The sequence below is a fragment of the Plectropomus leopardus genome, chromosome 1, assembly GCF_008729295.1.
Source record: "Plectropomus leopardus isolate mb chromosome 1, YSFRI_Pleo_2.0, whole genome shotgun sequence".
Lineage (NCBI taxonomy): Eukaryota > Metazoa > Chordata > Actinopteri > Perciformes > Serranidae > Plectropomus > Plectropomus leopardus.
Window position 1 is genome coordinate 5,440,583 of NC_056463.1, and position 12,714 is coordinate 5,453,296.

Genomic DNA, 12,714 nt, shown 5'->3' on the forward strand with positions numbered 1-12,714 from the left:
TTAGTGGTAGGATTGCTACAGATATCTACAGCTAGTTGTAATTACAGCTGCTCTGGCAGTGTTAGAGAACCTCGCAGATACAACATACCATATTTCTTATTAACAAGTATCAGTATGAAAATGGATATGTAGGATGTGTCTACATTTATGGCAAACTGTGGATCTGGAAATGAGGCTTGTGTACCTTTTGTCCAGCACTACAATGACTGAGATCTATAAAGCAGAATCGGACATACACACAGCTTTATAAGTCTGATGAAAGGATGCATATATACATATTACTGCCTTTCTGCGTACTCACAGTCGTAGTCATGAATCCACGCAGAGCTTTATGCATCTGGCCCCAGATGATAGATCTGCGCAATATGTCTGCATTGCATTCTGGTCTATTTCTTGCTCCTGTGGGAGCAGCAATTGGTTCTCTCTATTTACTCTTGCGCTATGGATCTCTCACATAAGCAAAGGAAGTGAATTTTCTTTTCAGTTTTACACTTTGAATGTTTTATAGTGCATGTTGTTTCTCCAGCACACATTTTGGTGAGGCACACCAAAAGCTGTTTGAGATCCAGCTGACAGTAAAAACTTGAGATGACATAAATAAATGCTGATGATTCTTTTTTTCTCAGACAGAGTACTGTAAGAAGAGAGAGAGAGAGGCACACTGGGTGACTGTTTCCAGGTCAGTGAATCAGTAAAAATGCAAAAAAAATACAATTAGCTCTGCATCATTTGGCATCGACTGACAGTAGTTGAACAAAAGCAGCTCTGATCAGGGTTAGAGCAGTAAGGCTTTTTGGAAAGCAATATTTTTAGATTTAATAATCTGCTCAGAGCCAGAGTTTTCTGGCAGAGAATAAACAAGGTGAAAAAAATCTCAAAAATATTATGAGACACTAAAACACATTTTTTATAGGCAGAAATAAGACTAGTTATCATTTAATACATTTTCAAAATAAATAAATACAAATACTAATGTTTTACTATCAGATCACCCACAGTTAAAAACAAACAAAAACAATAAAACCAGAAAATGTTTGAAGACATATGCGCAGTATAACGAGCTCCTAACAGAAACAGGATTTCAGATTGTCTCCTCTGAAGCTGCTGGAGTAAAATGAATCAGACAGAAAAACGGAATAGACATCCATCTCAGGAGGGATTCCTCCGTCTTAATCCAGGTTTGACTCTAATCTCCCACCTGGTTACAGCACACTCCGTATGTTGATGTACATTTGTGTGAGAGTCTGTGTGAGGACATGTGACTTGGAAGGTGTACCTACTTTACATGCCATACTTTAAATTTTATACAATTACAGCCATGCACATATGCAAAGATTTGGTTTCCAGATCTCAGCAATTTCTTGGTTAGAATAATGTTATCATTAGTGATAGAAGTGATTGCAGAAATCTGTTGTTGTATTTTGCCTATGTAAGTATGTTTAACATGTGTCTGTGTGTGTTGTGCACAGTCAAACACAGATGTGTCATTATCAAAGTCATGTGTTATCAGAGTCACTTTCATGTACTCATTCATACACTCAGTATCTGAGTCACCGCCCTGAGCAATGAGGTTTAACAGACCTTCGCTCCTTAGATCAATGCTGTTGTATCCCACCTGCTGATTCACTCGTTACCACGGCAACAGCCCTGTCTACCCCTGGTAATCGCAGATAAGGAAGTGAGTCATGTGCGGCAGTGGGTAGACAGAAGAGGAGGATATGATCTTATTTTGGGCAACACGTCATCATCACAGAGTTTCCAGTTCTGCTTCCATCTGTTAAAATCTGCCTTTGCCATTTCCGTGTCTCTCCTCCTGCTCTTATTTACAGCAGGGTATCAAACCTCAACACTCTTGTGTCTGGAAAAAAAAAAAGTGCCGGATATGACAACTTTGTTTCTATGATGATTATTATATTTGTTGATTAAAGTTATTCAATACAAATGTTTTCTTTTTCCTGTAGATATTATGAGTAAATATTTTCTATGTGATACTTGTGCACCAAAAGTAGAAGTGATGGATCAATTGTTTGCTCTTCCTTTAAAAACAAAAATCTATATTTTTACGTATTTCTTATGTTTTTCATGTTTTCTGTGCTAAATTTTTCTATATTCTTGTATATTGTTTTCCCCTGTTAAAGAATTTTGTGTGGGGGGGGGGGTTCTTTATCTATTTTGAAGGTACATATACAGAGGGATGTTGAATGCAGTAAAGCCTGGCGCAAATTGTGATTTGTGATATCGGGTTAAAAAAAAGAATAAATAAAATTTACTTCACTTGACTTGACCTTTGCTCTTTTTCATCATATCAGGACAATTTGCTGGCACAGTTCTTGTTGTCACAGGCAGAAGCATCTAAAGATCATTAAAGTGTTTTGTATTTAGTATTTCAGTACATGTTGAGTGCCTTTGTCCAAAGGTGAAAAGCTTCAAGGGGACACCTCAAGTGTCTCCAGCCCTTTAGCTCAGGCAGATTTAGAGGACTGGTTTGAACATTGGATCTGAGTTCAGTTCTCAGGTGATCAGTCATTTTGCATGCTTATGTCTGATGGAAAATGTAAAGAAGACAGACGAACAGTCTCTGGTGTGACAGCTCAGGCTGTTAGAGGACTGTTTGGAGGTCTTGAAGTTGTGGGTTTGACCCTTATCGAGCTCTCCAAGCACCTCATTAACAGTCTGAGCTGCCTGAGCACACAGTTCATCTGTGTTTCACTGAGCATTTCACGTTCTCTTTTTGGACACTGGCCTTTAAAATTGATTAAACCTAGATAAGTTTCGAACTCACACCTTTAAGACCTCCAACCAGCCCTCTAATGCTGCAAGCTGTTGCATCTGACAGCTACTGTGTCCTCCTCAATTCCTCTGTGTTGCACCACCAAGAAACATCAGACTGTCGGACACAAGAAGACCAACAGCGGTCTTCTTCTGTGTAAATGAAAGCGAGCTTTTTGTTGTCGGTCTTCTTCTGTTTGATTGCCATGTTTGCTGATAAGTAGTGATTTACAATATGTAAGAGATGCCTGTGGCTCTGATAGGTTGTTTTCCTTTAAGCGTGGTGGAATTTTGCAAATGCAATGAGGAGCACCAGGAGGAGCCAGAGCTGCATGATTTCCATCATACACTGTTTCATGTACTACTGTCAGGATATAGTGACAGTTACAGTAAATATGAAAAAACAACATATTCTTATTAAAGTTACCTTCTGCAGCTTTAAGACAAGGCTTAAAGGAAGTATTTCACTGGCCTCTTCGACGGACAGTTTTAAATGTGTTGCACCTCTCACTGGGTGTGGTCAGAAGTGTGCTCTGTTTGGGTGTGAGTGTGTATAATTGTTTTTTCAGTCATTTCATACATGGCTTGAGCATGTTTAGAGATTTAATCAGGTAACAAACAACAAAAAAAAAGCCATTGCAGTGATTTGAGGACGATGTGATATGCTCCACTTTCTTGGTGTTAGTAAGGAGTCCGGCAGCAGCGTTTCGGATGAGCTGCAGCTGTCTGATTGATTTTTTTCACTGACGCCTGTGAAGAAGCCGTTACAATAGTCCAGCCTGCTGAAAATAAATGCACAAACAAGTTTTTCTGTATCTTGTTTAGACAGAAAAAGCAAGTTTTTTTTTTGTGATTTGGATGATGTTACCCTTTAAGCAGAATCTGAAAGAAGGAAAAAGGCATCTGAGAGGTATTATGTTTTTTTGAAAAGGCTCTCACCCATCTATTAACAAAATCCCCCAAAAGGGCCGAAAGAGACTTCCACTGTGTGTGTGAGTGTGTTTGTGTGTGTGTGTGTGCGTTCTCAGTAGCTTTGCTAAAAGGTCTGGTTCCCTTTAAATGCACACCACGGAGCACAGACAAAAGATTCCCCGCTCATTCAACACAATAAAAGGTTTGTGTGTGAGTGAGTGTGTGTGTGTGTGTGTGTGTCAAGTGTGTGTGAGAGAGAGCAAGCGAGAGACAAAAAAAAAGTTGTGTACACTGACTGGATCCAGAACTCGGTGACCAAACCTCTCTCTGTCTCTTTCTATCTCCTTTTCTATCTATTTTTCATTTCTGCCCACTTCCTTCTTCTTCTCTTCCTCTTTTTTTCTGCATTTCAACAGGACACATTAAACAACAACTCCTTGGGGAAGAAATACAGCTGGCAGGAGAAGGTTTCGGGCTCGTCCTCGCCTCTTAAAACAGGTGAGCTCTTCTTTCCCACCATGAAACTCATATTTTGGTTGAACTCTCCAAATGTTTTGTTGATGGTAACTGGGATGTACAGACCAGAATGCCGTCTCCGATTTTTCATCCTTAGGCGTCTAACACAGCAGCTGCATGCTGTGATTTGCATTGAGTCTGGCAGCTTGTGTGTCCCTCTGATCCTCGGGGGACAGCGTTAAGGCTTGGATTAGCTATGCTGAGCTAACTGTAGCTCGCTGAGGCCATGCTATACACTGTGTGTGTGTTAGCCAGCGCAGGGCTTAGCTAGCTGGGAGCTGTCATTGCTCATTGCTACAGCTCTTTTCAGAGCACCATGTGAGGCGAGACAACCCACAGTCACTGCCAACTACTCACTCACCACTGGAATATGTGGTGCAGAATATTACTTGTTGTCTCAGTCAAAACTTCTGAATGAATCAACACTCATGAAAGCCATGGTGGTAGAATATAGAATGAAAGCATTCAGGCGTTATTCTGAGATGGTTACCTCATTGCTAGCCTCATATTCACACCAAATACACTGACATTAAGCTGAATTCATCTGTTTTTACTCTGTTTTATGTTTGTCTTCCTTTCGTAACAGCAAAAACAGGATAACAGTGGAGCTCATTTTTGATTAGTTATATATAGGCTACTGTAGAGTTCATTTCTAGATTTAATCCCTGAAACTTGGAGCCATATCACTTTTCTTGTGCTCCGTTCAGAGAACTTTAACAAGTATTTAAACTTTTAACCTCTTGGTAAGCTTATTGGTGCAGTTCTTCCAGAAAGATGGGGTAAAAGGTAATGAGCAACTTGGTGAGAAATGTTCCACAAATTTCAAGAAATTTGTTGATTTAAAATATATATATTTTTAAAAAAGCGAGAGCAAAATGTCTAAATTATTCTAATTACATATTTAGATTTATGTTAGAGTTATTATAATTCTTAAAGCACTTTTTTCAAGTCGTCGTGTCTTTTTTTTGACTCTAACTTTTTTTGTTTTGTATTTTGTTTTTTGTTTCTTTCTTTTACTTATTTCCAGGTAATTTTCTTGTACCTTTTACGAGATTCTTTTAGATTTTTGGGTCTTTTCTTCTTTCGTTGCTCACTGCCTTCTTCCCACGCTTTTGAAAGAAATCAAGTAAATTTGCTGATGTTTCAAAGGGTTAACTGTGACAGTGCCATTGCAGCCATTTTCCCATTAAATATCATAGTCAGAATTACAGCTAGGATTGTGACGTTACAGTCTGTACAGTATGAAGCTTTAGAAGGATGAGGGAAACTGAACAACATTGATGTCCAGTGTTGCTAAATAAAATCAAGCTAGCATCAGCATTTTTTCCCTTGGATGTAAAAAGAAAACTGGATACAGCGTTGGAGGCAGGACTCTATTCTTTCCTCTGAAAGTTGCTCAGGCCGCTTGGCTTCAAAGTCGGGGGCACTTCCAGGAGGGGTGGCTTTTCCACCAAGAATGCAGGCCTCTGGGAAGTGCATAGGGCTTTGAGTACAATTGTTGTAGTGGCAACACAGTGCATTTACACCATCACACGATGCCCTGCAGCTCAAGAGACATTGTCCCAAGCCTCCCTGCTCCGTAAATGCTGAAGTTTGTTTAACCATTTGCACAGAACTCACCTGTTATTTGCTCTCCTGTGACTTCACTGATGCTGCATCATCCACCGTGGAAATATCATGCCTGGTTTTCCTGGCAATGGATTATGACATAACACATGAATCGCCTTCTCCTGGCTGTACCATGAATTTGATGAGTAATGGGGATTTAGCTGCGTAATCCTGACATCAGTTACCTAACCATTTCTACTTTTCCCTCTCCCTGTTTGCTTTATCTGTCTATTCATTTGTTGTCATGTCCGCCTTCGTGTCGGTGTGTGCATTTGTTTGTCGGTCATGTCTGCATTTCTGCATCATGTGTTTCTACTGTGGGCGTGTGTCTGGCCTTTGTGCATGCTTGTGTGTCTGCGTGTGTGTTTGTGCGTGTTGCTTTTTGCGTCCGCTATCTCTCCAGGTGAGCTCACCCCTCCACGCGAGCATAGCTGTCTGAGCGACGAGGACAAGGTGCAGGGCGGGGGAGCGCAGACCAAAGACCGCGGGACTTCCACTGACGCTCCCTGCAGACACAGCCACACCTCTGGACACTCGCACAGTTCATCTACAACGGCTGGGACTCGCTCCAAGCTTCAGGAGAAGCCGCCGGCGCCACCACCACCTCAGAACTACACACCAGCTCCTCTATACCCGGGGGGGAAGGCGGATGGAGGCGGAAACCACCGGGAGAGGATCCGCTACCACACGGATGTTCATCTAGAGCCCACCGAGGAGATCTATCTAACTCCTGTGCAGCGCTCTGCCGACCCCCTAGACCCACCCAACGCTCAGGACCGGCCTTTCCTCTCGCAGCAGACTGAGCAGGGCCGCATGTCCATCAGCTCCGACACAGAGGGCCCGCCTCCTTACCAGCCTCTTCCAGACCGGACAAACCCATCCATCTATGAGGAGGACGAGGTCTATGTCCCCCCACCGTCTTATGCTTCCTGTGTAGAGTCCCTCATCACGCCGCCCCGCATGGCCCGCTCATCCCTCACACTAGACCTCAGCCAGAAGGGGGCAGGAACGGGGGCGGGGGTCATGCTGAGACCAGGATCATCGGTGGAGTACGTGGACGCCACAGATGACAGCTACTGTGGGGAGGATGAGGATGTGGACAGGATAATAATGGACGGAAGGATGAGGAAGGGGGGAGGAAAGGGGGATGGCGGTGGCAGCAAAGCCCCGGTAAGAACTTCCATGAGCTCGGAGGCCAGCGGCCTTTCGTATGACTCGGTCAAATACACACTGGTGGTGGATGAGCACGCTCAGCTAGAGCTGGTCAGTCTCCGGCAGTGTTACCAAGGCTACAGCGACGACAGCGACTCAGCCACCGTCTATGACAACTGTGTCTCTTCTCCCTACGAGTCGGCCATCGGGGAGGAGTACGAGGAGGAGGATGAGGAGGATGAGGACGGCATTCAGATAGGAGGAGTGAGGAGAGAGGCCACAGCTTGTCTGTCTGAGGACTCCACTCCGGAGGTCGATCTGCACTTCTCCAAGAAGTTCCTCAACGTCTTCATGAACGGACGCTCTCGCTCCTCCAGTAAGTAGTATTGCCATTATAGAAGTGAATTTTCTTTTTTTTTCTTTTTTTTTTTTTGCATTTTAAGAAATCATTTACATAGTAATACTTATTAAAGTAATATTAATATTGACTATAAATATTTAAAAAATGATAATCTAAAAATAAAGAAAGTAAAACGTAATAATCTAAATAATAATAATAATAATAAATACGTATTTTAAGTCATCTTGCATACATAAATGGCATGTGACATGTCAATAATGGACAAATATTAGTGTAAAAACCATGATACCCATAACAGCCACATTACCAAGTCAAACATGCCATAAAACAACATTATGTGTAAGAGGTTAATATTACACAAATTTAAAATTCATTTGTTTTTCCTCACTTTCTTCTAAGTGATTTTTGCTTCAGATTTTTGCTATTTGGTATTTCATAGTTGTTAGTGATAAATTTGAAACTAAATAACACAGTTGTTAATAGATTATCTAAATGTGTGCAGGTTCAAGACAATAAAAAACAGTCTAAATAATGAGAGTGGGTTGTGGTTGGGCTTGGTTTTTGTTCTGTGACTATACAGGATGCAAAGGCATGCAAACTAAGACAGGTGTTTGCATATGAGGCAGCCTCACAATGCTTACATGATATAACATCTATTTTTAAAGGGCACCTGTTATGCTTCTCCCTGTTTTGTATTATATGTGTCATATCACAATGACGGATCTTTATATTAAAAGATCCGTCTAAAGTTTCACATATTTAGCTAAATGTATGTAAAAGTAATCTCTGTGAGCAAAAGCCTCATGCTTCAGGCTGTTCTGAATACTGTTTTTTGTTTTTTTCTCCACTTTGGCTTTGAGCTGATGATTTCCTTATATGGTCATCTGCTCCAGGGATGCTACTGCAAGTGCTTACGTTACATAAGCTACAAAGCTACATGTAGCTACATGCTAACGTCAGGACACATAAATTTGGTCGTAGATGTTGTTAATTTCTCTCTGAATTTGGATCATATTCCTACAGGAACATACTAGTTTGTGAAATTTTTGGTTAAGAAGCTTTTATTGGGAATTTTTCTTTGTCAAAAAAATGCTACTATACTCTTTAAGTCATTCCCTAGCTGTAGCTACACTGCTATATGCAGCTACATGCTAACACTAAGGGAACATGTCACTTTGGTTGTTGCTGTTTTTGAATAAGTCTGACTTTGGATCATAGTCCTGCTGAAATGTGTTTTGAAGTGTTTATTGGCGATTTTTCATGGTAGAAAATCTTCCATCACAGTCATTTCTTGGCTGCAATGAGGGGGCAAAGGTGCAGAGGAGCAAAAGACACTAAAATGCTGTCCAATCAGAGCAGACTGGGATTTTTCGAGGGGGCGTCGTAAAGGGATGAATGCATGAATATTCATGTTCCGGTAGAAACCCAAAAAGAAGTGGAAAAGAAAATTAGCATAATAGGTCATCTTTAACACTGATATTTTCTTCTTGACCCATTTATTAGATAGCTAAAAATAACATTCCTGCTTCCTCTTTTTCCACATCATTTTAAATTTGTATGTTTTTTAATACAAGACATTCAGTCCCCCACAGAACTGTGTGTTAAACAAAAAGGAGGCAGGAAGGTACAGCAGGCTGTTATTCTGTGTAATTCCCTTTTAAACTCAGAGGAACACAGTGGTGAATGCTGTCAGGCTGAATTGGCAGTGTGGTGGGAAAGGCTTAAAGCGATGTGGCTGATGAAGCAAAGTCACAGAGATATTCAGGAGCTGGAATATTCTCACACAGCACAGATCATCATCGTCCACATCACATGTAACCCTGGACATTGCCACTGACTGTTTGCACTGTGTTAGATTTAACTTCATCTTGTAGAATCACATTTGAAACTGGCTGGGGAATATTGTTTGCAAATTTTGTTTCATCATACCAGCAGCTTGAAGATAAACCCATAAAATCATGCTAATTTAGGCCACAATACCCAGAACAGCTTGCAAGTGTTATAAATGAAAGCTGCAATTTTTGCTGCCTTGTTGATGTCGTTATCAGCGCTCTGACAGCAGCACGTTCAGGGCTGAAACCCAGCTGGACGTCGAAGGCCTGCAGGGTGGAGGGACAACTGAGCCAAAAGCAGCTTGCAGTTTTGTGGATTTGTCCCTCTCTCCCTCTCTGTTTTCCCGACCAGTCACACCTTCAAAAACAAGTTAGTTAAGTCTTGTTCCAGGCACTTAAACAGAGAAGGTTTTTGGAAAGACTGAGAATGAAAAGACGCAATAAGACGGTCCTGTAGTTTTATTAGACTGGATTTTGTCACCATTATGTGTATTTTGACTGCTTTAAATTGCAATCGTGAAGATTTTCAGACCACATGTTGTCGGAGGACATTGTTGATTTTTTTTTTTAGTGTTCTGCATTAAAATGTGACCCTATAGGATTCACAAAATAAAAGCAACTCAAGGTGTATTTGCTTCCAGTGTTTGATAAAGTCTTTTTGCAGCGGGTACAGCTGTGTTATTAAAGGAGGACCTATTATGCTCATTTTCAAGATCATACTTGCTTTAATAGAACCGAAAATATGTTTTCATGCTTTTGCGGTCAAAAATGATCAAAACTTCGGCGCTAGAAGAGATGCTCTCTTCTAGCGCCTATTTCTTAAAGTCCCCCTCCCGAAATGGGCCCGTCTGCTCTGATTGGTCAGCATTTCCAGGTCTTCCACATCTCAGCAGATCGGCCTAAACTAAGCCTCGCCTTTTTTCTGCATTTTTACACAGAACCAAACAATGGCAGCATCGTTCTGCTCCAGTGTGTGATACACTACATCAGGGTTAGACAGATTATTAGCCTGGGTGATTATTGTTGCCAATATTTGGCATTTTACTGATTATCTGTATCAACATTTTATATTAATGATTGCCGATAAAATTAATTAATTAAAAAGTGCAACAAAAGAGTCAGCATGAGAGGAACTTTTACTTTGAGAACCTCCGGGAGCTATTTTCATGTATTCACTGCTTTTTAAAATTTGCTTATATCCTTGCTGTATATGATATAGAACACTTCAGTTCTGATTGAACATTTGCTGAAGGCATGCCGTGATCAGAGGACATATAATATATGCAGCAGCAGGGCTTTAAAAAAAAACAAAGGTCAAAATGTCAATCACAATCATTTACCTTTTCTGTTTTCCCAGTTTGCTGGTATTGTTCTTCTCCTTTGTCTTAGCCGCTACACTAAAAGCTGCTTTTTAAATCTCCCGCAGAGAGTCACACAAATAAACACTTTTTAAAAACGTCCCACCCATGTGTAGGATTTGCCTTCACTGGGTTGATTCTCACCTTGGGAAAACAGGAAGAAGTATCACCAGCGAGTCATGCATTGACCCACATCTCGGTGTTTCTGTGGGTGTGAGGCAGCCAGCAGTAATGGGCAGGAGGAAGGATTCATATGAAAGAAACAGAGATCCGTCTATAATGTATGTGTGGTCATTTCCTTTAATAGTCCCCACTGTCCTCTTGGATACCGTCCATGTGTTACGCAGACTAATTAGAAACACCACAGCGATTTATCTGAGCAATGCAGGACAGGGATGTCTCAGGGGAGTGTAGGTAGAAAAACACAATGCTCATCTGTTTCTCGCCTAATTAAAGTGTGATTCATGGGTCCTAAAAAATGCATGTGTGCTTAAAAGTAAACACAGTGTGCCCTTATTGTGTTGTCATTTTGGATACGATGGACTTTTGTCGAAATCTGTCTGTCTTTTTTTTTTTTTTTGCCAGCAAAATACAGGCTGGCACAGTCTGTTATTGCATCGTGTCATTTTTCCACCTTATCTCTTTTCCTCTTCTTTTGTTTTCAAGGTGCAGAGTCCTTTGGTTTATATTCTTGCATCATAAATGGAGAGGAAAGGGATCAGAGCCACAGAGCCGTCTACAGGTAAGGAAGAACTGCATCATCATCACCTTTACTAACATCATCATCCAAACTTAATTTTGTACCTTGACTGAAAACAGCAGTTTTAGTCATTATTCTTATTAAATGTAATTTAATGTAATATGTAACACAAGGAGTCCTGGGATAAAATCTGTTGGCCCAGGCCCAAATATACAATACATGTTTTTGTGACAGATTTTACAACATGCTATATGATGATAGTTTTATTACTTATTTTTTAGACATACTATACTGTGAATTTTCCATGATTTTTTTTCGTACACAATGATGTTTTTATTAATCTTCGACATGCTTACTTTTTTCAACAAACTACACCATGATTTTAATGATTTTTTTATGATGTACCATACTATCTTGTTATGAAATATACATTTTTATGACTGTTTTTCAACATACTTTTGACATACTTTTCTGTGATTTTTGGTAAAACTTTATGGCATACTCTACTATGATGTTTAATGACATATTTTTCAGAGGTACTTTACTATAATGTTTTTAAGATAACGTTTCAAAACGGCATATTTTGATTTTTTTATTACATTATTTTAGACATCCATATCTGTGACATACTTTACTGTGTTTTTTAACTTCTTTTTCAGCTTGCTTTTACATTACTTTTATGATGAAAGTTTTCAGACATTCTATGCTATGGTGCTTGTATGACAACTTTTGACAAAGTATGACTTTTTTGGTATGGCATGACATTTTTATACTATTTTGGACGACATGCTGTAGCATGACATTTTTATGCTATTTTGGACGACATGCTATAGTATGACAGTCAAGGAGCCACAGCTCTCCTCATTAAGCGTCTGTGTCTCCCTGTTACACAGACAATCTAAATAATCAAATGCCACCTCAGTCCTGCAAGAGTGGCTTATTAGAGAGGTAAGATGTCTTTTTCCTTTTTCTGAGTGATGGATACCCAGCAGTGTTTACATTCAAGGTTGACAAAACCAGAAGATAGACCCCCTACCACTCGGGCTGAGGGTGCATCTCTAGTCTGTCCCCTCCAGGGTGTATCTGGTAGAACTTGTGGTGCTACCCTCGCTTGTTTTTTGTGAGTTTTATTCATTCATGGTCAAAACTAGGCAGCAAACAGAAAGTTTGCTTTTGTCCAACAACCTGTGTCATTGTTTTATTTTGTCTTTTGGCCACTCACCAGATTCTAACAGGAATGAAAAGTGAACATCCAAGGATGGTAGAAAAAGATTAAAACTGCTTGAGGCAGGTTTTATTCAAACTTAGAAATGCCAAAAGCATCAGTTACCTCACTCCATTTTAGAGGAGCTACATATACACAACAGCATAAAATAGTGTGCCAAACAGCATAAAATAGTGTGCCAAGACACGCCATAACAAAGAATCTTGCAAAAATGACCAAAACAGTCATAATTATGGATGTTGAAAAAATGACCAAAAAGGCAAGGCTATAGTATGGAAAAA

General features: G+C 40.3%; 1 protein-coding gene across 1 annotated transcript in view; it reads left to right on the plus strand.

Moving 5' to 3' along the window:
- mapk8ip1b (mitogen-activated protein kinase 8 interacting protein 1b) overlaps window positions 1-12,714 on the plus strand; it is a 113,020-nt gene that overhangs the window by 41,869 nt on the left and 58,437 nt on the right. The window contains exons 6-8 of the mRNA XM_042490751.1: window positions 4,098-4,179; window positions 6,209-7,333; window positions 11,175-11,250. Of these exons, the coding sequence (XP_042346685.1) occupies window positions 4,098-4,179; window positions 6,209-7,333; window positions 11,175-11,250 (1,283 nt within the window). The remainder of the gene's footprint in view (window positions 1-4,097; window positions 4,180-6,208; window positions 7,334-11,174; window positions 11,251-12,714) is intronic.